This window comes from Gnatocerus cornutus, chromosome 5 (genome assembly GCF_029298725.1).
Source record: "Gnatocerus cornutus isolate USDA-ARS CGAHR chromosome 5, icGnaCorn1.1, whole genome shotgun sequence".
NCBI classification, from domain to species: Eukaryota; Metazoa; Arthropoda; class Insecta; order Coleoptera; family Tenebrionidae; genus Gnatocerus; species Gnatocerus cornutus.
This window is the reverse complement of record NC_142237.1, coordinates 15,501,316-15,525,330: the sequence shown is the minus strand read 5'-3', so window position 1 is coordinate 15,525,330 and position 24,015 is coordinate 15,501,316. Positions and strand designations below refer to the sequence as shown.

Below are 24,015 nucleotides of genomic sequence, written 5' to 3'. Positions count from 1 at the left end.
CAATTCGGTAAGAATTGTTACCACTTTTGTGAATTTTTCATTATTTTTTTGTGGTCTTTAACTGTCATAAAAATAATGGAACTATAAAAACACAATGATTTACATACTAAACTGTTTATCATGATACCTTCCAGGTATATCCTTTTTTGTAACAAGAAATTTTTTGGTATTTTAGCGATTTTTAGAATATCCGTGTCACGCGATGCTTGTCTGGTTATTTTTGGGAAAATTTTGCCAGATTTTTTTGTCAAATTCAGTATGTAAATAATTGCTCCTCCAGTCTTTGAAAGCGCCCATTCTCTTTCTCTGTTATCTGCGTTTAAGACCGCCTACAAGAAGGCGAAAATAATAAATGACGTACTATTTAAGTGACACTTGAACATTGCATTGAATAGGTAGAAGAATTTATTATTGTAAGTACCAACGGGCAAATATGGACGTGGACATGCGGATATTTTATTGCTTTGGCAAGACAGGACAGTCTCTGGCGCCTTTGTTGGACAATTTCGACTAATTTATTAAAAGACAAAGAGAGAGTACGTCCAGTACCCGAAATTTATAGCAGCTTAGAGATTATTGGAGGTTTCGAAACTAAATACAATAAGAAATTTTAATGGAGAATTCTTCAACTACACAGTTAAGATCAAATTTAAAACACGTTGGATTTGGAATGTCCTGTTAAAAATTCTCACACGGACAAAGACGGGCAAACAATGTAACCTTATACTTTCGTCTCGTATTAACCGTATATTTTCTAATTGCTCGACAAGGATACGAGATATTACTGATCGACTTGGACATTTTAGAAGACAAAGAACACCGCGGTGACGCAATTTCACATATTATCTGCCCACTGTTAAATGTACTCTGGTCGGATTGAACGTTATTACCCGAATCTTGATTAGAAACTGGTTTCTACATTTTTATGTACCGACACAAATAATTACATAAATTAATTATGTTTTTTTCGTCTCAAAACATCCAAAGGAAGCACTATTAGAGCTGTTATAATTAAATTTCTCGGAGCGTCATACTTTGGTAAAGTTACCATGAAAGGATCACATTTGTATGGTAATCTATGATGACCATCTTCCGTAAATTAACTTTCCAAATTGTTTTATTACCCAATGAATGTCTTACACATTTTGGACAAAGATATGAGAAAAGTGTATCCATCGCCTTTAGCGCTTGCAACATCGAGAAACAATCGTAGCGTGGGTGCGACGGAATAAATCGGAAAAGGGACACGAGAAACTCAAAAATTAACACTTTGGGCCGGTTGCATAAACACGGTTCAAAATTTGAACCGGTTCAAATCTGTCTTAATTCAGGCTTAAATGATTTTTGCGTTGCACAAACATTTTTGAGCGGTTCAAATACAAGTTTGCATGGTGTTAAACTAAGCCAGGTTCAGAGATGGAATAAGCCGGTGTTCAAAGTGACAGCTGGATTTGTGCATTTTTAAATTACAAAAAATTCACAAATTCAAATTCAAAATTCAAATGAATTTAAATCCCAGATTTGGAATCTACGGAAAATTCTGTATACACTCATGTATAATAACTCAAGTTTACTCGAAAAAATATGCGAGATGTTGATATCAGAATTTTGGCATAGTTTTAGTCATGAATATTTGCAAAAATTTGCAAATTTCGACTGTAGAAAAATCAAAGAACTGTTTCTTAGGTGAAAAATTGTGAGAAAAACGATGGCGCAAACCGCATCTCAATATCTGAAATAGTTTCCGAGATATCGAGCACGAATTGTTTTGAACCGTCAAAAATTTGGCCCTCTGGTGACAACCCAAAATTTCAAACGGCCATAACTCGGTTATTTGTTGACAAAAATTCAAAAATTATCATGTTTTTGAATTCAGCGTGAAATTCTGCGTAAAATGTGACCCAAATTTGTTGAGTTTTCTTAATAAATAAACGAGGTATCGGCCGAAAACTGTATTGGAAACATCATTTTAGGGTGATTTTCAATCTATGTTTTAAAAATAAAAACGACGTTTAATAGCATTGAATTATACATCAGTCGAAAGAGGAGGTTAAAATCTATCTACTGGCCAAATTTGAGATCTGTAGGACAAATAGTTTGCGAGTTATGGCCAAAAATTAAAAAAAATGAAAAATTTTCATCGTTTGAGTAGCAATTTTTTTTCGCGAAAAATCGACTATCGAATTTTAAGCTTTTAAGCACTTTTTCTAACGTAAAATGAGCCGAGAAAAACGATGGCGCAAACCGCATCTCAATATCTCTAATAGTTTCCGAGATATTTAACTTTGAAAATTGGGAAAAATGAGAAAAAATGAAAATCAACTATCCGAAACTTTGATCGGTCATAACTCGGTTATTTGCAGTCGTATCTGAATTTAAATCCCAGATTTGAAATCTACGGAAAATTCCGTATACACTGATGTATAATAACTCAAGTTTACTCGAAAAAATAAGCGAGATGTTGATATCAGAATTTTGGCATAGTTTTAGTCATGAATATTTGCAAAAATTTGCAAATTTCGACTGTAGAAAAATCAAAGAACTGTTTCTTAGGTGAAAAATTGTGAGAAAAACGATGGCGCAAACCGCATCTCAATATCTGAAATAGTTTCCGAGATATCGAGCACGAATTGTTTTGAACCGTCAAAAATTTGGCCCTCTGGCGACAACCCGAAATTTCAAACGGCCATAACTCGCTTATTTGTTGACAAAAATTCAAAAATTATCATGTTTTTGAATTCAGCGTGAAATTCTGCGTAAAATGAGACCCAAATTTGTTGAGTTTTTTTAATAAATAAACGAGGTATCGGCCAAAAACTGTTTTGGAAACATCATTTTAGGGTGATTTTCAATCAATGTTTTCAAAATAAAAACGACGTTTAATAGCATTGAATTATACATCAGTCAAAAGAGGAGCTCGAAATCTATCTACTGGCCAAATTTGAGATCTATCGGACAAATAGTTTACGAGTTATGGCCAAAAATAAAAAAAATTAAAAATTTTCATCGTTTGAGTCGCAATTTTTTTTCGCGAAAAATCGACTATCGAATTTTGGGCTTTTGAGAACATTTTCTAACGTAAAATGAGCCGAGAAAAAGAATGGCGCAAACCGCATCTCAATATCTCAAATAGTTTCCGAAATATTTAACTTTGAAAATTACGAAAAATGAGAAAAAATGAAAATCAACTATCCGAAACTTTGATCGGCCATAACTCAGTTATCTGTTGTCGGATCTGAATTTAAATCCCAGATTTGGAATCTACGGAAAATTCTGCGTACACTGATGTATAATAACTTAAGTTTACTCTAAAAAATAAGCGAGATATCGATATCAGAAGTTTGGCATAGTTTTAGTCATGAATATTTGCAAAAATTTGCAAATTTCGACTGTAGAAAAATCAAAGAACTATTTCTTATGTAAAAAAAACGCAAGAAAAACGATGGCGTACTCCGCATCTCAATATCTAAAATAGTTTTCGAGATATCGAGCACGAATTGTTTCGAACTTTCAAAAATTTGGCCCTCTGGCGACAACCCAAAAATTCAAACGACCATAACTCAGTTATTTGTTGACGAAAATTGAAAATTCTCATGTTTTTGGATCTAGCGTGACATTCTGCGTAAAATGAGCCCAGATTTGTTGAGTTTGAGCCATACGTGAGAACATTTTTGTCGCACTTTGCGATTTGATAAATAACGCTGATATGTCGATCATACGTTTGAATGTAACGGTCCACTACTTACCAAAATCTTGATGACATGCTTAACCCCGAATTTCAAACACTCTGTTGGTGGCGCTAAAATAATAACAGGGTACTCAAATTTAAGCACATATCGCCTCACACGTTTACCGAGTCACGAGTCACGACCCGCCACTGCCGAAGATATATCGGTCCAAACACCAAATTATATAGGGAAGTGTTATCTTTTAGAAAAATTACAAGCGACTAACGCGTAAAATATAATGCTACGACTTTATTAGGGAAATGCGGCTTGAGGGATTAAAATGTTGATACAAGCGGATGGCTGCGGCGAAAGAGGAAAATTGTTGAACTTTTTTTATTTCGCAGTTCGTGAAGTTTCTATCAAGCTCGGATCGGCCATTCAAACAATTAAGAAAATTTTGAAGCTGGGTACCTCAAATCAGAGAATTCAGAACCTGAAGTTTAGAAATACATGTACCAGTATCCAAATTTTGTAAAATTGGTACATATTTTGAACTCATTAACAGTAATACTGTCCAAAGATGCAAGTAATGAGTTCAAAAATAAACGCTCCTGCTGCCCAACAATACAGTTTCTCAATTTCCCGTCCTGCTGCTCCCAGTTCCATCGCCTCAAGAATGAGAACAAAAATATGTTTCGCAACGCATTTGTAAGAATCTCCTGTACGTAATTTATCTAAGAAGCCTGGAGAGTATTTTCGTATAATGCGTGTGTGTGCGTACGTTATTTACGCAACGCAATGTTACATCCCACACATTTTATTGTAGAGAAGTTTGAGTCCGTTCCAATTATTATTATTAAACTCTGGTCCCATGTTTTTCTCCTATTGATTTTAATGGAGGATTTTCTTTTCTTTGTGGTTTTAGTGGAATTGTCTTATTGACGGAGTAAACAAAGCTTTATGAATGGCATTGTGCTCCATTTTCTCTAGGACTTATTAATGCGATGGAATAATCCGTTTTGGTTCTTGAAATTAGTCAAATTCCCCTCGTGGCTCCGTTTCAAATTGATTATTCATCTTGGAGATCGTTGACGCTTGTTATGAAGAATTAAATAAACAGATGATGAGTAACAATGTAAACATATCCAAGATTTATTAGTAATTGTTCCTCTGGAACTTTCACCAATTACTCGATGATTTTAGATTGAATTACGAAAATGTTGAGAAGTTGATTTTATGGTAATTTTAAATTGTTCACTTTCTCATGAATAATTTTCAACAGTTAGTCTTTGATAACGTCACAATATAAATTCAGGGAGTCAAGAGCAACGGAATGAAATATTGCGAGAAAACGGAGATAAATGCAAAACCCTTAAACACTTAATGGGAATATTAATTCCCGTCCGATTTATTATTTTCAACTACTCACACAGGTTTAACAAGATGGATTTCTTTTTAAAACCTCGAAAATTTGACTCGGTGATATGTTGGATAAATTACGGTAGAATAGCAGCGGTCTATTTTTAATGAGCGCTAACAAATATTAATCAGCAACCTAATTCCAAAGAGACCCTTATGAAACATTTTTATTTCTGTACATACACTACTGGCACCATTGAGCCAATGGTGTAATCCCGGGAATATTTATATTCAAACGCAATCGTTACCCATAATGAACTTGTTTACTGCTTAAATTTAAATATAAACTGCACCAAAAGAGTCACTGGAACACAACACTCTTCTTGCTCATTATCCACCGTTGCCACGATGCCAATTGTAGATACATATTCCAGAAATAACCACGTGGCTCCACACGTGGCTACACTATTTTGTTCAAAGCATGTCGACTTACATGTACATGAAATTTTGCTGAGGAATGACCCCCTGGTGTCTCAGAAGACAGGAGATACATGTGTAGGAAAACTTACCTGTCAGTCATGGATGTATCTGCAGGTCTCAGTCATTTGGACATTTCAATTACAACGATGTGTTGTGATGTTAATGTGGAGACGCAAGTTTGACAGCCATTCGAAAATATTTTCTTAAGAGAAAGATTTTTATTGTTAGAGGTGTAGTCACCTACAGACGTCAATCAGAGGTGGGGTCTAAATTGAAATGGACTGATTTGGAGGTGCGGAATGAAGCTTAGGTAGATTGTCTTTGATTTACGCAAACTGCCTATTTTCAGTGTCTATTTGTTTTTTAAAAGGGAAGAATTTTGAAGAGATGTGTAAATCAGTGCGTAACCTAGTTTCTGAAAGTAATTGAAACGAATGGAATGTTTGTTTATTTTGCGAGATAGCCATTCCTTAAAGAGTTTAAAATGAGGGTCTAACACGAACAATTTTTTTCTTTCCAAATTTTTAAATGCCTAATTCTGCAACTAGCGATTTTCCTAAATTACACCTCTCCACCCCAAAAATCAACGAATAGTAAACAAGAAATTTGGAAATATTGAACTAGAAAATCTCATTTTTACGACATACTTTATGACCCAAAAATAACATAATAAATTTTGAAATTTACAAGTCTGAATGTTCCCAATTAAAACCTAAAAAGATTTATTGAGCACTATATCAGAAAAGTATGTGAATAATGTACGGCAGTAAAAAAGATTCTTGATTTTTTTATACATTCTTACACTTAGCTACTTGTAACGATAGACTTGTTACTACTCCAAAAAAATTATAATTGGGGTATTGGGTAAGGATGCACGCAACGGGAAAGCACTAAAATTAAGTTGATAAGCATTTTCAGTTGCGTGTACTCATTTCAAATTATAAACTAGAAAATGATTATTGATAACTGACAAACTGGCTGTCATTTTTTTATTATTGTAAAAGCTGTGTGCATTAATTTTTTTATTCCCGGCAGGAGCGATACAACACGTCACTTGTAATAATTTATAAGGTGAAGTGTGTAGAACATCAAGGCCAAAATGTTATTTGACATAAACCCTGCGTAAACTTTTTAATGGAGGATTGACATCTTTATAACCTCCACGTATGCCGCCAAATATACTGTAGATATTTTTCCTGAACCGAGATGATGTTCGTTATAGAACCGTAGTAAAAGCAAAAACGCGGAAAGATTGATAATTTGACAGCAACCCACATATTGGATTTCCTCGCGAAAAGCCAAGTTTTTTTTAACCGGGAAAGACTTACGAAGCACATTTTATAGGGTAAATTATGAGGGTAATACCGGTATTACACAAATTGTGAAAAGTCGGGAAATGTGAATAATGGTGTCATTACTAAAAGTGCCGAGGATATCATGAATAATCTGCCACTTTATAAAATGACTTCTTGATATATTATACTTTTGATCTCGTTTGTAAATTTACTTTTAAGCGTTGCAGAAGTATAATTCTTACCACCGTAAAAGGCTTCCAGAAAATTTAAACAATATTTCTTGGCGATATGAATAAATTTTAAAATTGAGGATATTTTATGTAAAATGGCAAACATAATTTGCCCTTTGGTGTTTACCCGAAATATCAATCGTTTCTAAGTCATTTGTTGCCGTGTGGAAATGTTCAGCACAGTTTTGGATTCTGTAAGAAATTCTGCGTAAAATGAGTATCAATAACTTAAGTTTTCTTGACAAATAGACTAGATATGGCATAAATCAACGCCTACAATTGTTGTTATTACGAGGATTATTTAAATGTCGTTTTTTATTTTGAATACATTTACACTGCTACGTTTTTGAACAAGTTTAATTAACGTTGTCTTAGAAGTTCAGGGAAATGAATGTTTTGTGTCGCTCTACCAAAACAAGTTTTCAGGCTAATGTTCATCAAGGCGGGTTAATTAGTAGTAATAAGTATAAATAGCCCCAACAAAATCCCGGATTTGTTCGAACAATTTCCTTCTGAAGACACCGAAAGAGTGCTCAATTAATTTATCAGCCACTATTCATGTCATTTCGAGCAAATTTCGTTCAATACTTTGAACCTCCGACAGATGGTTTAATTAGCAGAAAATTCTTTATCACCAATGCAGACGTTGCTTATTAATTTATAACGAAGCTCTGATTTTTAAAACTATCTCTGTTTTAACTCCTTAATTAGTTTTGTGTAAGTTCAAGTAAATCTGACGATATAATTAAAATTTTCATTAACACATTTTAGTACTCTTTAGGCAAAAATTACATCCGGTTCCCAACAATTACAAGTAAACTCTCGAAATTATTAAATGTACTACATAACAGCTTAATCAGTGTAACGAACTGTGTTTATATCCTTCTCGTTCTTTCTATAAATTATTCGTGTTAAGAATCGACTTTCTGACATTTAGTTCTGACCACCGCTTAAATTAGTATTTGATGGAAATTAGCAAAACTTTTAATTACAGCTCTGACCTGTTAGAAAATCACATTGTGAAAAGCTTACCGTTTTTTGTGACAACATTTGCCGTGTAAAATATTGTAATAGTTTCATTCACCTGACAATTTCTAAAGATAAGTCTGATCATAATAAAAAACTACTTTTCATGAATCGGCAATTATCGAATCATTGGAATTGTCTAATGGGGAACTTGTCCATTAGAAGGCGACTGACCTGTTGTGAACTTTACAGTATTTTTATGTGAATTGTATGTTTTAGCATTTTAGAATAAAAAAAGTTGATTAAACAAAACCAGATTCAAATGTACTTTAATAAACACAAATATGCGCCGCTCTCTGTCTATTTTATTTAATTAGGCTCACTAGAATGTATGAGAAAATTATAGCAATTATTCCCAAAATAACTGAAATTAATTAATTAAATAGTCCACATAGTTGTGGCGAAACATGCCGCTTAATGACATTTTTATGTAGGGCTGTTTTAATTATTTCCACTTTGTTAAACGACTTTGTTAAACGGGACATGCTTTTTTTTTAATGGACAAAATGAGTCATTCAAGGAGCCGAGGCTTCCATTTTCATTTAAAATTTCATATTTTAGTTTCATAAATTTCAATTATGTTTTCTCATTCAAGATTCCACGATTTTATTATTAACACCTAGAATTTTCTGTATTCTCACATCTTACATTTCCAAATTTGGCTTTGATACTGATCCTTAAATCTATCTCTAGGTCTTCCTTTCCTAATATGAAATATCAAAAAAATATGTACGTACCTAAATAAATAAACTCAAAACCGAAAGGACAGATAAATGGATTGGTTACAAGCTCAGATAAACGAAAATTAGAAACTGGAAACGAAACCATTCATTTGACAATTAAAACAACTCTTACTTCCCCCTTTTCCACATGTTATAATCTAAGTACCAAAAAAACCTGTTCCAATGCCTATAAATGTTAATTGTGACAAAATTCGGTTGAATCCATTATATTCCAAAACGTGTTATCTCAAAACGCATTCATTTCGCTATCTGCATTTGACTGGTATTAATGACTACTACGTGCTCGGTGTTCTCTTTTTGCCGAATACATAATAAGAGAAAATATTCTTAGAAATGTTAAGTGCCAAAATATTAGGGCCAGATGCAGTGATTATGAGAAACACATTGAACTTCCGGTCCGACTACTTTAGTGGGATTAGTGGGACATGTGCTGCAATATGCAGTGTTGGCCATTTGACTTCTAGGCACACTGTTGAGAAAAATGAAGAGTTTCAGTCTGGATGGTTTCGTTCTTGAGGGGGAGTTCTTGAGGTGTCCTTGACGATTTTCCAGTGTAGAGGGTTGGGTGCGTGCACAAAAACGCAAGTAAGAAGGAAACTAAAGTCAGGGTAGTGCAGAGAAACTAAAATGCGATTGCGACATATGGCATGGGCTGGTAAACGCATTGCGGAGCCTAATGTCTTTTTCTGTATCGAATTACCAACCGCCTTTCAACCCCGTTGTAATTCCTCTTACCTAAACTCCCTCGCAGTATAGCACGTTTTGTGTTTTTAGGATATCCTGGTGTTTATTTTAATGAGAGTTGCAACGCCGTTCTATGAAAGCCTTTTATTTTTATTTTTATAGGCATCGTTTAGTAAAATTGTTTTTTTTTTCGCTTTTATGGTCGTGCTTTAAGATACGTACCTATCACTACCAATAATAGGATTGTGCTTTTTATTGACTGGCACGCATGTTTTGCATGACTGGAATCGCTATTGACAGAACGCTGAAAGCTTTATAAAGCTGCAGCGTGGTAGTCAATTATGGAAATATTAATATCGGAACATTATTCATTTAATTTTTATTGACATTGTTGGAATTTGGGGGAAAGTAAATTTCCAAACAAATCAACGCCACGATTAGAATTAATGACAATAAAATGTATCGATCTCGAGGCGGTTTCTTTGTGGCGTGAGCGGAAACTTTTGAAAAAGCTGCCACTTTGTAAACTTGAAAAGTGTTCGTAAAAAATAATTAAACCGACTGTTGTGGAACCAAGACAATAAACAAGCAGTCGAATATCTTAGCAAGGAAATCTAGCCAATATTTCACCGTGTTTTTATATTTTCACTTATTCAGATATCTGAAACTACATCTCCCATAATCATTCATCTCTGTATCTCACTTCCATTACCATTATGTCTTGTATTTAGAGCCGTCTCTCTCCGTTCTACATTTGGCGACTCTGCTTTAACTGGAACCCAACGAAGTATGTCACATAAATAGCAAATATTATGATTTTTATTTTCACAATTCAGACATTTTTATCTTCATCGATCGAATTTATGATTTTATGAAATGTACCCAAATGTTACTAAAATCCACAGATTCTAATTTTATGGGTATAACAAACGGTCTTGTGATAATTTAGCAACGTGATATTAGAAAAAGTTTTTTATTACCTGTGTTATTTATTTTATTGTCTATCATATCCATATTTATTATTGTTGTAATTACCAAACGTGAACTTAATAAATTACCTTTTCACTGTCTTCATCACAGAACATTAACCGCTGTATCATATTCAAACAAATAAAAAAGAGAAATAAGAATTATGATTGCTGACATGGTAGTCACAAAATTTTAGTGCCCGCAATAAATACAAGCCAATTCATCGAAGTCCGGATCACGGAAATATTTTTACGGACTCTCGTAAAAATTAAGATTTTTCATAACCCCGCATTTTCTTAATGTCGTTTGTAGCCATAAAAAGGCGGAATTAAAAATCGACAAACACGATGAAAGAGACAACGGCGAACTGTCTAATAAATTCCAATTATATTTCAATATCGTATTTTATCCCCATTTTCAATTCCTGGAAGTCGAACTTATATAAATTGAATAGGGGAACGTGTGAACGTGTGGACACGGGTTTCTTCATTTCTATGGTAATCCTGTAATTTTGCCCACCAGCCGTTGCATGCTCTTTACAAAAGGACAAGTCTGCATAATTCCCAGGAAATTACAAAGTCACTGGATTTCCGGGACTCCCTCGCAAGAGCCGAGATGTCCGGAATTGAGAAAAGCCGAAAATGGGGAAATCTTTGCGGTCGCAACTTTTGGCTCCGCCAGAATCTGAGCCCAAGAAGACGTGGGCGTGACAGTCTTGTCCAAAGGTGAAGGCATAAAAAAATCTAACCGTTGTCCAAATTGCTGTACACGGTTTTGTGCACGAACATCACAATAAGAATGGTATTATAATGATATACGAGCTTGAAGTTGCACACTAACACATTGTGGCGAGTTGGAGTGAGGCACAGAAGTTTGTTATTAGCCGTCCAAGTCTTGTGGGTGGTACTTGGTGGGGTCCCCGGACACCTCCTTCAACAGGCTCGGTTTGACCGTTTCAATTAAAATTTGCATATTTTCGTATTTATCTCGGCACAAGACAATAAATTTTATTTTTATTATAATCTAACATTTGCGTGGAGAGCGTGGTGACATACCAAATACCACGGATTTGATAAATCGCCCATGAAAGCAACAAAAGATAATCCGTCGATTCAACCATAACATTTTCAATTTTGAAAGCGTGCAAGGAGCGGACTCTGGTGAAGACCCGGAAAACCACGAAGACGTCCTCTGGTGTTGTCTGTTTGCAACGCAAGACATCAACCGGAGAAAACAGACATGATTTTATCTAGTTCGAACACGCTTCGGGAGATGGCGGCGTCCATCTCCGGGCGCTTTCAGCAGGAATTCCGATCCAATTTTTGCAGGAATAATGACACAAATTCCGCTCGCTATTAAACCGTTTGGAAACAAAACCGAATTAAATTTCATGCATTATGCATTCCGTCGATTATAAAGCCAACATTATCTCTTAAACCAATTTAGTTTGATGTTTTTCATAATGGAAATTTAAACAGTCGATTTGGAGTGGGGTCATCGACTTTGGAGGGTTTTTTGAACATCGCGGAAACGGTCACGCTTGATCGCCCAATTAATTTTGCTAATTTGCTTATTTTGTCCGACTGTTTGCTTTTGCCGTTCTTTGGTGTTAAAAGAGTGATTAATAGTCTTGTCGAGGCAATATTTACATTCTGGAAGGTGCCGTTTGGGACGGGTTTGTTTTTATTGTAAGAGGAGCGAGCGGAAAATTCTCTGATTAGAATGCTATTTTTGTGGAATTAACAGCAATTGCAGTGGCGTGGAGGGAAAAAGTCGTCGTTTTTCTCGCCCAGCCCCCGCTGCCGACTCAATAAATTTCACGGCTCTAAATATTTTGTGAGCTACCTACGTACTAACAATTTACACAGATCTAACGATTCGGTTGCAAGAATGGAAGCAGGATGTGGAATTCTCGCCACAGAATAGTAAATTCATGGAATGATAAAAATTGACGATGCCATACGAGCCATGTTAAGTTATTTATTTTTAGCTCCACTTCTGGCATGAATAGTCTGGCGCGGCTAACCAATGTTCCCTTTTAATACAGCTAAAAACCCCAACGCCTGTGATTCTCCAACATTCTAAGACAATAAAAAGGCAAAAATCGCTGTGATTGTCGTTGTTTTAGTGTACAAAGTGCTGTGATATTTGAAGGATGATGTCTCGTAAAAAGCATCACCACCATCATCACCATGAGCGACGCCACCATTATATCCCGTTTGGGAGAAATCGGCGGGTAAATACTTTAGAAATGAGTGGAGCCGTCAGTTTGTCTAACTCGAAGAATTCCTTCCTCTAGCTGCAAATATTTATAACCCACTTTCAAATAAGCCGAAAATAGCCTCTGTCTTGACAGAGTGTTTGATCAGCACGTGATCGGCGCGAAATGTAAACCTCGCAGGTGCACACCTGTTTTCGCTCGTTTTATATACACAAACCCCATTTTAGTTTTATGTTGTTTTGTCTTTGCGAAAACATGCCATCATCAATGGAATTAAAAGACGAGATCGATAGCAGCGATAGTTTTCTTTCATTCATCGCGTCATGTCTCACACTTCGTCCCGAAGAATTCCTGCTGTCTGCAGGAAAACAAACAAGTCGACAGGAAGACGTAAAGTCAAATACGACACACCCCCAGTGTCAGTTGTTCGAATCGATACTTGCGCTTGCGTCCCTTCTAACAACCCCACCTCGTGAAGCGTGTACAGTCAAAAGCTTAAAGCTCTACCCTATATGAAACGTTGAGCTTAAAATGCCGCACCGACTATACTCAACCTAGCGGCGTTCACCCGCATTACACTACGTATATTCTTGAGCAAAACATTACTTTTCCATTCAGAAAAGTTGTTCGTGCCATAAATATGGTTAATGTGGCTCTCGCCGGTGATTTGTGACGTTTCGTTTCGGGAAGATTTGGTGGTTAAGTGATATCAGAGCTTTATCTAATCGGGGAGCTTTCGGACATAATCACAAAACTCCATTAGTTCCTGCGAGCACTCATTACACCTGACTCGCTTTTCCTGCGAATTTCGGACGTTGTTGGATGGTGCACACAGATGTGGCATTGAAATGTCGCAATATGATAGGATACAACAATTTCAACAATCAGGGATACAATAAACTGTTTACTCAGGTAAGCACCTGCTATTTCCATCGTTTGTTATGAATACCTGCATAATTAGACCAAAAGTGGCCAATTCTTGAAATTCCGCAGCGATAATGGCAATAATCGCTTTAAATTCTGAACGCACGATATTCTACGTCATTGTGACGTCACGATGGTTAACCATTGGTTTTGTTGGTAAACATTGCAATGTGTACCCGATTACATTAATTAGGAAAGAAACCGACAAGTAACGACTTTTTTTCACATTTTCAGAGAGAATCCTGCGAGCCACATAAAGGTTATCGGGTTGCTTCAGTTTAAAATTTCACTGGCAGATTTTATGTGGGTAGTTTTTGAATTTAGCGGAAACCAGTTGATACCGGAAACAGGTAACCTGATTTCCCTGGAGGAAATAACGCAGGAACATGTTTTGTGCATGTTTCATAAGCTGCCATAATATTTCCGCAATGTCGTAATTGACAGTTAATCTGATTTAGTCTATCGATCTAGCAAAAAAGCGACTTTTATGATCCAATTAAATCCGCTTCACTTACACTTATCGGCAAATTTCTTATAAATAAGCAACGACTTCCTCGGCCACCTACGTGTGAAGCTGTAACTTTTCAGGATTGTTTTATATTAATTTTTAATAACTTGTTTTGCGCATGCTCACGATGGAATATTTCTTGGCGCCATTATTATGAATGCCAAGTAATAACTTTTTATTGTAGTCCTTATTAGAGTAGTTGACAAAGTGCTGTCGCCGAAATGAGTACATTTTCTTCAATCGTGGAAAAAATCCAAAGTGTCATGCCCAGCACTGTAGGTTTTCAAAACGCTCAATTAATAATTCATAATTTTTGGCAACTGTTCCGAATCGTGACCCGTTTGGATTTCCCCCGTGCCGTTAAATACATATTTGGTTTGTTCCTACTATAAAAACTACCCTTCGTGCTTACTAACACGTCTAAAAAGTCCATGATTTAAAATTAGTTTCCGCAACTTCTCACTTTTCTATGTCGGAAAGCGTAATTAGTGGAACCTGCAATGTGAATTATAAGTTGCTTAACGATTATTGTGGGAAAACTTCCACGCATTTAAATGCAAAGTTTGTGTCAATTTGTGTTTTGTTGTACTTAATGGAATGTGTCCCTTAAATGTTACCTGTTATGCCGGGTAATCAAAACTAATAATTTCTAACTTTTGGTTACCTTGTAGAGGCATCAGTAAGTAACATTTTGAGGGTCACTGGTCGGCTGAAGCCTTGTAATATTGTCGCATGCTTGCCAGTGGCACCGCAACTAACCTATGTCCAAGTACACATCTCTGGTAAGACATTCAGATTTAAGGACCACTGTTATGAATCTAGTTGCACTCTTCTCTCATGTGCTTTGCTCTCTGTCCGCTTTGACGATTTTTCAAAAGTAGTTATAGACAGCTTAGCTAACTCAGGTCAGCTTAGTTAAACACTATCACACTCATTTCCAAAATTAGAGTTGTTTTTTCCGACACTCCACACTTGACGAAATTAGATTTATATTCTCATCATTGTAGTTTTATCTACTCACGTTTTAATAATATGGACTTCATATTTACCATCGATATCGTTATCATTCATCATCATATTCATTAGATGCCACTTAGGATGGTTAGACTAGTTCATGATTTTTTTCATTTTTATTATTTCTAGTAAAAGGGGTGTGTTTTACAGGGCTCAGCTGATTCTAACTACTCTCAGCCTTCTTCGGATCTGTCGCTGGACGAGGAGAAAGAGACGCTGCGACGGGAGAAGGAACGCCAAGCGCTTAGCCAGTTGGAAAAAGCAAGGGTAATTTTTTTTGTCAATTTTAAAAAAAGCTGGTGTTGTATTTTAAACAAAAATGTAATGTTTCTGAAATCGACAGAAGAGTTTAGAAGCGCGTTCGAAAGGTGAGATCTTGGCCTTTATAACGATGCACGCAGTGTAAAATCAATACTTTAATTCGCGAGTTACACTTATTCAAAAACGTATTCGAAAAAGATTAAAACGTTTTTGGAGCACGACATTGATTTTTCTTCCATGTTTTATATTGAGAACGATGATTTCTATCTTTTGATACTGTTAATAAGCAAGATAGCAACTATTTTAATGTTGTACCAATAAAACTGATCATTACAAATTTTAATGAAAAAGTCGAAATTTTTAGTTCAAAAAAATTATCAAGAAAATTTGAGGTAAACTATCTCTTAAAAATTCTATAATTAGATTTATTCAATTCCATTTTGAATTTTACAGTAATTCAAGTAGATTTTCAAGCAAAAGAAAAAAATTAGTAGTGTCAGTTAGAGAAAGAAACAGTAGTGCAATTTAGTTTGAAAAAAGAAGAAAACAAATTTTGAATAAAAGTTCAAAATCGCCATAATTTTGATCAATACAAACATTTAAGCGCCGTAATTGCGAAGGCCTTATTGTGCGGGAAATGGGTTTATTTTCACAAACAAAATAAATATCAATTTGACGTTAAACACGTAACTTTAAGTTTAGGTTTAGGTTTAGGTAACTTTGATACAAAATTTGTTTTTTAATTTCTTCCAGCTTGTCACCTGCTAAAGGAAACACAAAAAAAACGTGATTTTGGCGAATTAATAAGTACGTTCGAACCAAAAATCTTAAATTTTATTGCGGTATCGTTAAAACCGACAGAATTAGAGATTAAAAAATGTTGGAAAAACATTCATGAAACATATTATTTGATCCCGAATAAAACCGGAGAAAAATGACAATTTTAGCAAAAATTTCACGTATTCAAGGCGATTTGCTGAAACCGAAAAAAGTAGTTCATGGAATCACTAATTAAATTTTAAACTTCTTCCATTATAATTTTTATGGCACGGCCGGTCGACGTTTCGCTAACATTTTATGGAATATTCTTTCCGGTTTATGGTCCTTAAAATTAAACTATAAATAAAGGAACCATAATTCCTTCGGCCCAAAGCTTTGTACAATGAATCACTTCTAATAAAAGTACCTATTGTCGTTCTAATGAGTTCTTTGACAATCGAAAGAAGCTCGTAGCAGAAGATCCAAAATAAAATTAGTTTGTCTATATTTAACTAATTGATTTGACTGGAAGCTAAACATTTCGACTTGTTTAGTTCAAGTTATTTTGGAAATTATTAACTCAGTTCTGTAAACACAGGCCGGAACTGAGCTGATAATACAGCAAATTCTACATACATGTATGCAGGAATTGGCGCGATTTTAAAAATTCTGGCTGTCCGCCAGTCTGTTCTGTTTATACAATACTGCGAAACATGAGAGCTTTGCAGGAAGGTGATCGATGCTGAAATTTTTAAAATGCTCGTAGGTGTTCTTGCAAAATTTGACATTAACCTTGTGCGGTGCAAACATTGGTTATTTATATATTTTTGTAAACAGAAAAGTAGTCCATCTGAACTGTTTAAACACTTCAATTAGGAAGTGATTACTTTGGATGTATGAAAAACATAAATATTTTCGCATTGAGTGTAACCAAACCCACTCGGCTACTTTCATTATAGATTTCCATGAACTCCGGAAATTAGTAATGTGTTAAAAAATAAATGAAGGCATTGGCGACTAATGAATGAGTTTTTATATTGAAAAGTGTAGCTTTGAAAATGAACTATTGGCCTAGTTAATAAATATTTTAGCATGCCACTGATCAAAGCTTTGATCTATTTGTGGAAGTGAACAAAAGTCGAATAAACAAAACAACGTCCATAATTTTCATTTTTCTTTTAGACGAAACCGGTAGCATTTGCTGTTAGAACCAACGTAGCGTACGACGGTTCCTTGGACGACGACTCACCAGTCCATGGATACGCCATTTCGTTCGAAGTTAGGGATTTTTTACACATTAAGGTACGCCTTGGTTCCCTCCAACGTGGTTCTACTTTCGATGGTTTTGTAGGAGAAATACGACAACAGTTGGTGGATCGGTCGTTTGGTGAAGGAAGGTTGCGACATCGGGTTCATTCCTTCTCCGGTAAAGCTCGAAAATCTGAGATTGCAACAAGCGCAGTCGAGGACTACAAAACTCTACTCAAGTAAAACAAGTTCCAGCTCTAATATAGGGGCCGCTGGTAACGATGTTTCCAGAGGTAGCACTCCTCCCACGCCTGGTATGTCCTATCCACACTCACTGCAGCGGGTTTTTTGATGTTTTAGTGTTTTCGGTGTTTTAATTTCATCAGTTGTTTTTATGTTGTCACCGTTTTTTTCACACGACACCACTGACGAATTTACAATTACAGGTTTTATTGGGTTGGTTTTTTGTGGCACGTCCCAGAATAAGTGTTGGTTGATTTTGTTGCAACACTCTGTAACTACTGTCTTACTTTCTGCCTCCTCCAAAACCTGCCAAAGCCTCCTGTCTTATCCCAACACCTGTCAGATAGAAAGTAGCAGTAGTGTAGAGAATATAGATGTTAGATTAGAATTGAAAATCTAAATAGAAGGAAACTAATTCCTGTGTTCTAGGAGACGATTCTGATTCAGTCACAAACGCTCGATCAGGAAAGTCTCTCACCACTCCTCCCGCTAAGGAGAAGAAAAAACCGTTTTTTAAGAAGCAGGAAGCAACTGCTCCTTACGACGTAGTTCCCTCCATGAGGCCAGTAGTTCTAGTAGGTCCTTCGTTGAAAGGATATGAAGTTACAGACATGATGCAAAAAGCCTTATTTGATTTTTTAAAACATAGATTTGAAGGAAGGTGGGTTTCTCTCTGTTGCTGTGATTCAGAGACTTAATCTACTGCTTGTAGAATTATAATCACGAGAGTAATGGCGGATATATCTTTGGCAAAACGTTCACTTTTAAATAATCCTTCGAAACGGGCGATTATGGAACGGTCCACGACTCGCTCAACATGTTTGTCAGAGGTCCAAGCAGAAATCGAAAGAATATTCGAGCTAGCTACAACTTTACAACTCGTGGTGCTGGATTGTGATACTATAAACCATCCTTCGCAACTTGCCAAAACTTCATTAGCTCCATGCATTGTTTATCTTAAAATAACTAGTCCTAAGGTAAGCATTTCAAGTTTTTTTTATAATTTCTTTAGTTTTAAAAATAGAGAAAATACTTTTTTTTTGTTTTGGTTTCTCTTTTTCATTTTTATAATTTTAGTCTCAAATTTTAAAAGCTGAATTAAACCTTGAAATTTTTTCTTGCTCTTGAATCTATTTTATTATTTTGTAATTTTCCGAGCAAATTAAAAACCTAAACGTCTTCAATTTTTTTGCTGTAGCACTAAAAATGCGAGAATCAGACAGTTTAATAAAAAATTCTAGCAATTTTTAGTACATATTTGCAAACAAGTCAAAATAATTTTTTTTTACTCTATAATTTTGTGATTTAGCACAATTAAATAAACAAATTCTAGATACAAAACCTGAACAAACTGCATTACTATATTATCAAAACCATCAGAACTACAGATTTAAAAAAAAATGTAATTTGGAAATGTTTGTTGTCTCAAAAAGTAAAAATTTCAAAAATTAGTTTGTTTTTTTTTTGGTCTATAAATTCGTAATTTGTCATAGGTAATAATCAAGGCTAAAGCAGAAAATTATCAAAATTTCATATTTATAGCATTAAAACCACCAGAATTAAATATTTTTATAAAAAAATGACGTGCATGTTTACTCCTTGAAAAATTAAAATTTTAAAATTTTGTTTTTTTAGTTCTACATTGTTATAATTTAGCACACTTGATAAGCTGAATCCCAAATAGCAACCTATCTAAAATGCATTACTCTAGTGTTAAAACTATAAGAATTATAGATTTTATAAAAATGTGTGGAAATTTTTAGTCTCGAAAAGTGAAAATTTTTAAAATTTGTTTTTCTTGTTCTATCAATTTGTAATGTGCCACAGTCAATAAGAAAGGTTAAAACAGAAACTTATCAAAATTTTATATTTATGACATAAAAAACTACCAGAATTAAATATGTAATTAAAAGAAAATTGGTAAAAAATTTTGATTTTCGAAAGATGAAACTTTTTTAAAATTTGTTTTTTTTGCTTTATAATTTTGTGATTTTGCACAATTAACAAGCAAACCTCAAAAATACATTACTGCCCAAAATGCATTATTCGCGCGCTAAAATAATTAGAATTGCAGCTTTTTATAAAAATGGTGGAAATTTTGGCCGTCTCGAAAAGTTCTTTTTAAAGTGATTTTTTTCTCGATAAATTTGTAACTTGTCACAGTTAATACGTAAGTCTAACAATAAATCAGAAAGTTATTAAAATGTCATAGTTATAACGTTAAAACTATCAGAATCAAAGATTTTTATAAAATACTGGTGAAAATTATTTTTTTGCCTTATACTTTTGTGATGATGATTATGGCACTTTTGTGATTAATAAACATGTCTTAAAGTGAAACTTTTTCGAAATTCATTGTTATAGCATCAAAATCACAAAAACGACTGTGTTTTTTAATTATTTAATTGTTCGTTTTTTACGTTAGTATTGTTCTTTTGCAGGTTTTGCAAAGGTTAATCAAATCTAGAGGTAAAAGTCAAGCGAGACATCTAAATGTACAAATGGTTGCGTCAGAAAAATTAGCTCAATGTCCTCCAGAAATGTTCGACGTGATTCTGGACGAGAACCAGCTGGAAGACGCCTGTGAACACATAGCCGAATATTTAGAAGTGAGTTTATGGAGTGATTTTCTCGGTGTTGAAGAGAGTGTTATAGGCTTATTGGAGAGCGACCCATCCTGAAATAAATGTTTCCAACGTACCTCGTCCCATGGGTGCATCACCGCAAGCCTCTCCAAGTGGGGACCAAGGAAGACCCACGCTACCAGGTACGGATTTCATCCGATTCTTCACATGTACTAAACTCTAAATCCTGACTACTTCTAACTTCTAATCAACAGTTGGCAAATGACCTCACTAATCGCTAACAACTTTCTTGCAGCACACCATGAAGTATACGGATACTCTCATGATTCTAGAGGTAGTCACGCAGGTGTTAGATATATAGGGTTGCAAAGTTGGGACTCAGTAGACTCTCTAGAATCACTTTCTTTCTTATAAACCACTGCATGATTGTCTTGAAAATGCATCAGTTGTTGTTATTATTGTATCTCGCATAATTTAGCTTAGTTGCATTTCAAACTTCCAATATTATGATACATTGTCAAGCTGAGAGAACCATGTTATTACACATTTAATTTGCTAACAAACTAACTATAATAATATGTGTAACTCGTGGGTCCAATATGAGAAATGTGATGAATAAATCTGTTGTTGAATCAGAGTTTCTTTACTTTTATTTAACTATTTTTCAGATTTTTCCGGGTCAATGACACCGATTCCGACTAATCATATTGTAGACTAATGTAGAAATGCATATCTTTCAAGCAGGTTCAGTTATATTGCACGGTTTTAATTTTTCTTTTCTTTTTCTTTTCGATCGCTTCGCTACATTCTACTTAACGCTACGCTTTTGCTATTGCACTAAAACAACAGGCGAAGTTACACCGAGTCCTGGTAAAATTTGGCGCGCTGGCTCCACTGACTTATTTGCTTAGAGCTGAGTTTTTGTAAGTAAGTTTGAGGTTGAGTAGTTCTTAGATTCACCGAGTTGGTTTTGTTTAATGAAACGAGAACATTGTGACAAAGTTTGCAAGTTTGTATGTTTTGCCTGCGACTTTGTGTTCTGCTTTTGATTTACTGATGTTGGTTCTTGTGTGGCAGTTCCCACATTTCATACGGCGCACGCGAGAAGTAGACCGAGGTTAGAAAGAGATCGTGAGTATGAAGATTACCCTGAGCGAGAGAGTTATACCCATGCCAACACCCATGGGGTTCCCCATCATGGAGGCGACGACTACCGGGATCGGACCATGGACAGGATACCTCCGAGAGATCATAGAGCGGCGCGAGAAGAGGAGTACCCGACGCACAGGGGATCTTCTCGACGAGCGCTTAACGCCATATAGTGGAGGCTTTCTACGGAGCAGCCAATTGAAGAGGAAGTTCATGATGACCTTTCTCCGAGAGCCGAAACATATTACAAACCTCAGATTCCTAAAGAGTACAGGGATGATCCTCGGGTGGACGACAGGAGAAGAACGGAAGAACGGTATGGTGAGAGGAGCCGATATCCTGAAGACCACCGACTGGAGGATCGCCGGTATCCGGACGACAGGAAAACCCTCGATAAGAGCAAACAGGAAGGGAGGAACTACCGAAAGGAGTTGTTGGAGAGGTTTGCCGATATGGATTTTGATGAGCATCATGACTTCCGAACACATCAAAGGTACTACGAATAAATCTTTCAGATAATAATACAAGATTTGGCCTAAATTACTGAAATTTGTACAAAGCGCATTCGGAGTATCTTTGATGCATCTTCAATGGGATGTTTCGTAAATGTGATTATTCTTAAAATAAACATTAAAAATTTTGACCAGTTTGGTGCCATATTTGAGTAATAGCTCAATTTTTAATCAATCTATTATTGAAATAGAATATTCAAGCTTTAAACTGTAGCTATACTTAGGGTTTTTAAATTTATTTATAAGGAATGGTATATTGTTGAAAGCCGTATAAATTTATGTATTTTATATATTGTAAAATAGCTTAAAAAAGAACTGAGATATTATACTTTAACGGAAAGTGTACTCTGTACTGAGTGGTTATATCATTTCGTTGCTTTTTATTTCATAGTTTCAAGATACCTACGTGATATTAACGTCAAGTATTTGACTGAATCTAGGAAATCTAGTCAAGTTGAAGTTTGTGCACTGCTGTTAGAAATGTTATGAGAAGTAGTAAAATCATGCATGAGGCATCGAGGCTTTTGAAGAATAGTTATGATTCAATGATAAACCGTATAAAATATCGTAATATTTTTTAAATAAATTACTAGGCTATTTTCAGTGTTATCACCTACGCGTGTTAGTTTTTTCATTACAAATAATGTCGAAGACAATCAAACGATTTGTTCATTTAGCGTTAGTTTAGACAAATTTTGACACCACAAGACATATTCTAAAACCTCCTCCTTAGTTTGATCTGGTATTAGTTGGTAGCGACCTCAGAAAATGTACAAAATTTCATTTGATAGGTAGGTGATGATATAACTGAAAATAAAAATAGGCTTTACAAATTGTACATTTCGAAACTGCATGTGCCACTATAGTGGTAAATATCACTGACCAATTTCACTACACAACAAAATATTTGTATAGTAGTAGATCTGTGAAATCCTTTTCGGTTCTGCACTGCTCCTAACAAAGTCACAAACGTTTAGTTAGTGCGTTCAACGTCCAATTTGAGACTTTGTTAGCCGCGATTTCTTTTCGCTAGAATCTAGACCCGGTTTTCTTTACATATTTTATTGTAATTAGAGTTAAACTTATAACAAGGTTTCATATGCTGTTGATATTGAATGAGTCTATTGATATTTCAAAATACAAGTAATTAATATTTAAATAAAGAACTAAAATTTGATACATTGTAAATAGCTATTAAATATTGAAAGATCTATGCTATGATAACTATTGTTTTGGATTTATATCGATAGCTAGACGATATGTTAATCCAATTTCGTTATTTATGTATATCGATTTTGTATATAATCTTAGTTTAATACGTTCATCTAAATGCCTTGCTGTTACTTATGATTTCTTTTATATAAGTATCAATTCAAATCATATGAATGTAAGAATATGGTGAAAGGCACTATTGATGTGCATTTTTTCTAAATAAAATACATATATAAAACGAAACTTTGCCACTTTATTTCTTTAAACGACTTTAGTCAGGAAATTTTTAAAATTTGTTGCTGTTTGATAACTTTGTACTTTGGTACAACTTTTAAAATTTCATTGCTGTAGACTTACAATTACCAGAAAGTTGAAATTATTGCAAGAAATCCTTTACATATACTACATGTGACAAAAAAAATTAAAATCTGTTTTGCTTACTCAAAAATTGTGTAATTTTGCATATTTAAATGTAGTAACCTCTAGAAATTATATAATTACCTAATAGTCCAATTAATAATAATAATTTACAATAGTATAATTAGTAATTTTAATAGTATACTATCGCCATGAAAAAAGAACGAATATCAGTGGATTCAAACGTATTCAGTTCTCTTTTTTTTTATTATACGTAATTGAAACAAGTTTCGCATCAGCAATTTTAAATTAAGATTTTTGTGCATCTATGTTCGAGTGAAATGTGAAGTGAACTGTAAGTAATCATAATTACAATAAGTCATCTTTAAAAATTGCCACTTCATTTCTTAAACCGATTTTATGATTTTGAAAATATGTTTGCTGTTTTATAATTTTGTAATTTGGTATATTAGAGAGGTTAAATCAAAGCTATCAACTTCTAAAAATTTGATCGCTGTAGACTCACAATAACTTGAAATACAGATAATATAAAATGCAAGAATACGTA

At 34.7% G+C, this 24,015-nt stretch overlaps 1 protein-coding gene across 7 annotated transcripts in view; it reads left to right on the top strand.

Annotated features, from left to right (window-relative positions):
* The window catches only part of Ca-beta (Calcium channel protein beta subunit), a 71,310-nt gene extending 49,677 nt beyond the window's left edge, over positions 1 to 21,633 (top strand). Inside the window, exons 1-11 of one of the 7 annotated variants that reach the window (XM_088035330.1) lie at positions 13,569 to 13,587; positions 14,851 to 14,889; positions 15,272 to 15,388; positions 17,324 to 17,443; positions 17,493 to 17,703; positions 18,062 to 18,293; positions 18,345 to 18,609; positions 20,074 to 20,241; positions 20,288 to 20,399; positions 20,513 to 20,551; positions 21,295 to 21,633. In XM_088035330.1, coding sequence (XP_087891456.1) covers positions 14,869 to 14,889; positions 15,272 to 15,388; positions 17,324 to 17,443; positions 17,493 to 17,703; positions 18,062 to 18,293; positions 18,345 to 18,609; positions 20,074 to 20,241; positions 20,288 to 20,399; positions 20,513 to 20,551; positions 21,295 to 21,539 — 1,530 coding nt within the window. In that variant the 5' untranslated portion in view covers positions 13,569 to 13,587; positions 14,851 to 14,868 and the 3' untranslated portion in view covers positions 21,540 to 21,633. Of the gene's footprint in view, positions 1 to 12,419; positions 12,691 to 13,240; positions 13,588 to 14,785; positions 14,890 to 15,271; positions 15,389 to 17,323; positions 17,444 to 17,492; positions 17,704 to 18,061; positions 18,294 to 18,344; positions 18,610 to 20,073; positions 20,242 to 20,287; positions 20,400 to 20,512; positions 20,552 to 20,885; positions 20,962 to 21,294 lie in introns of those variants that run through there. The other 6 variants (XM_088035327.1, XM_088035325.1, XM_088035329.1 and 3 more) reach the window with 6 other exon arrangements.
* Positions 21,634 to 24,015: the final 2,382 nt, after the last annotated feature.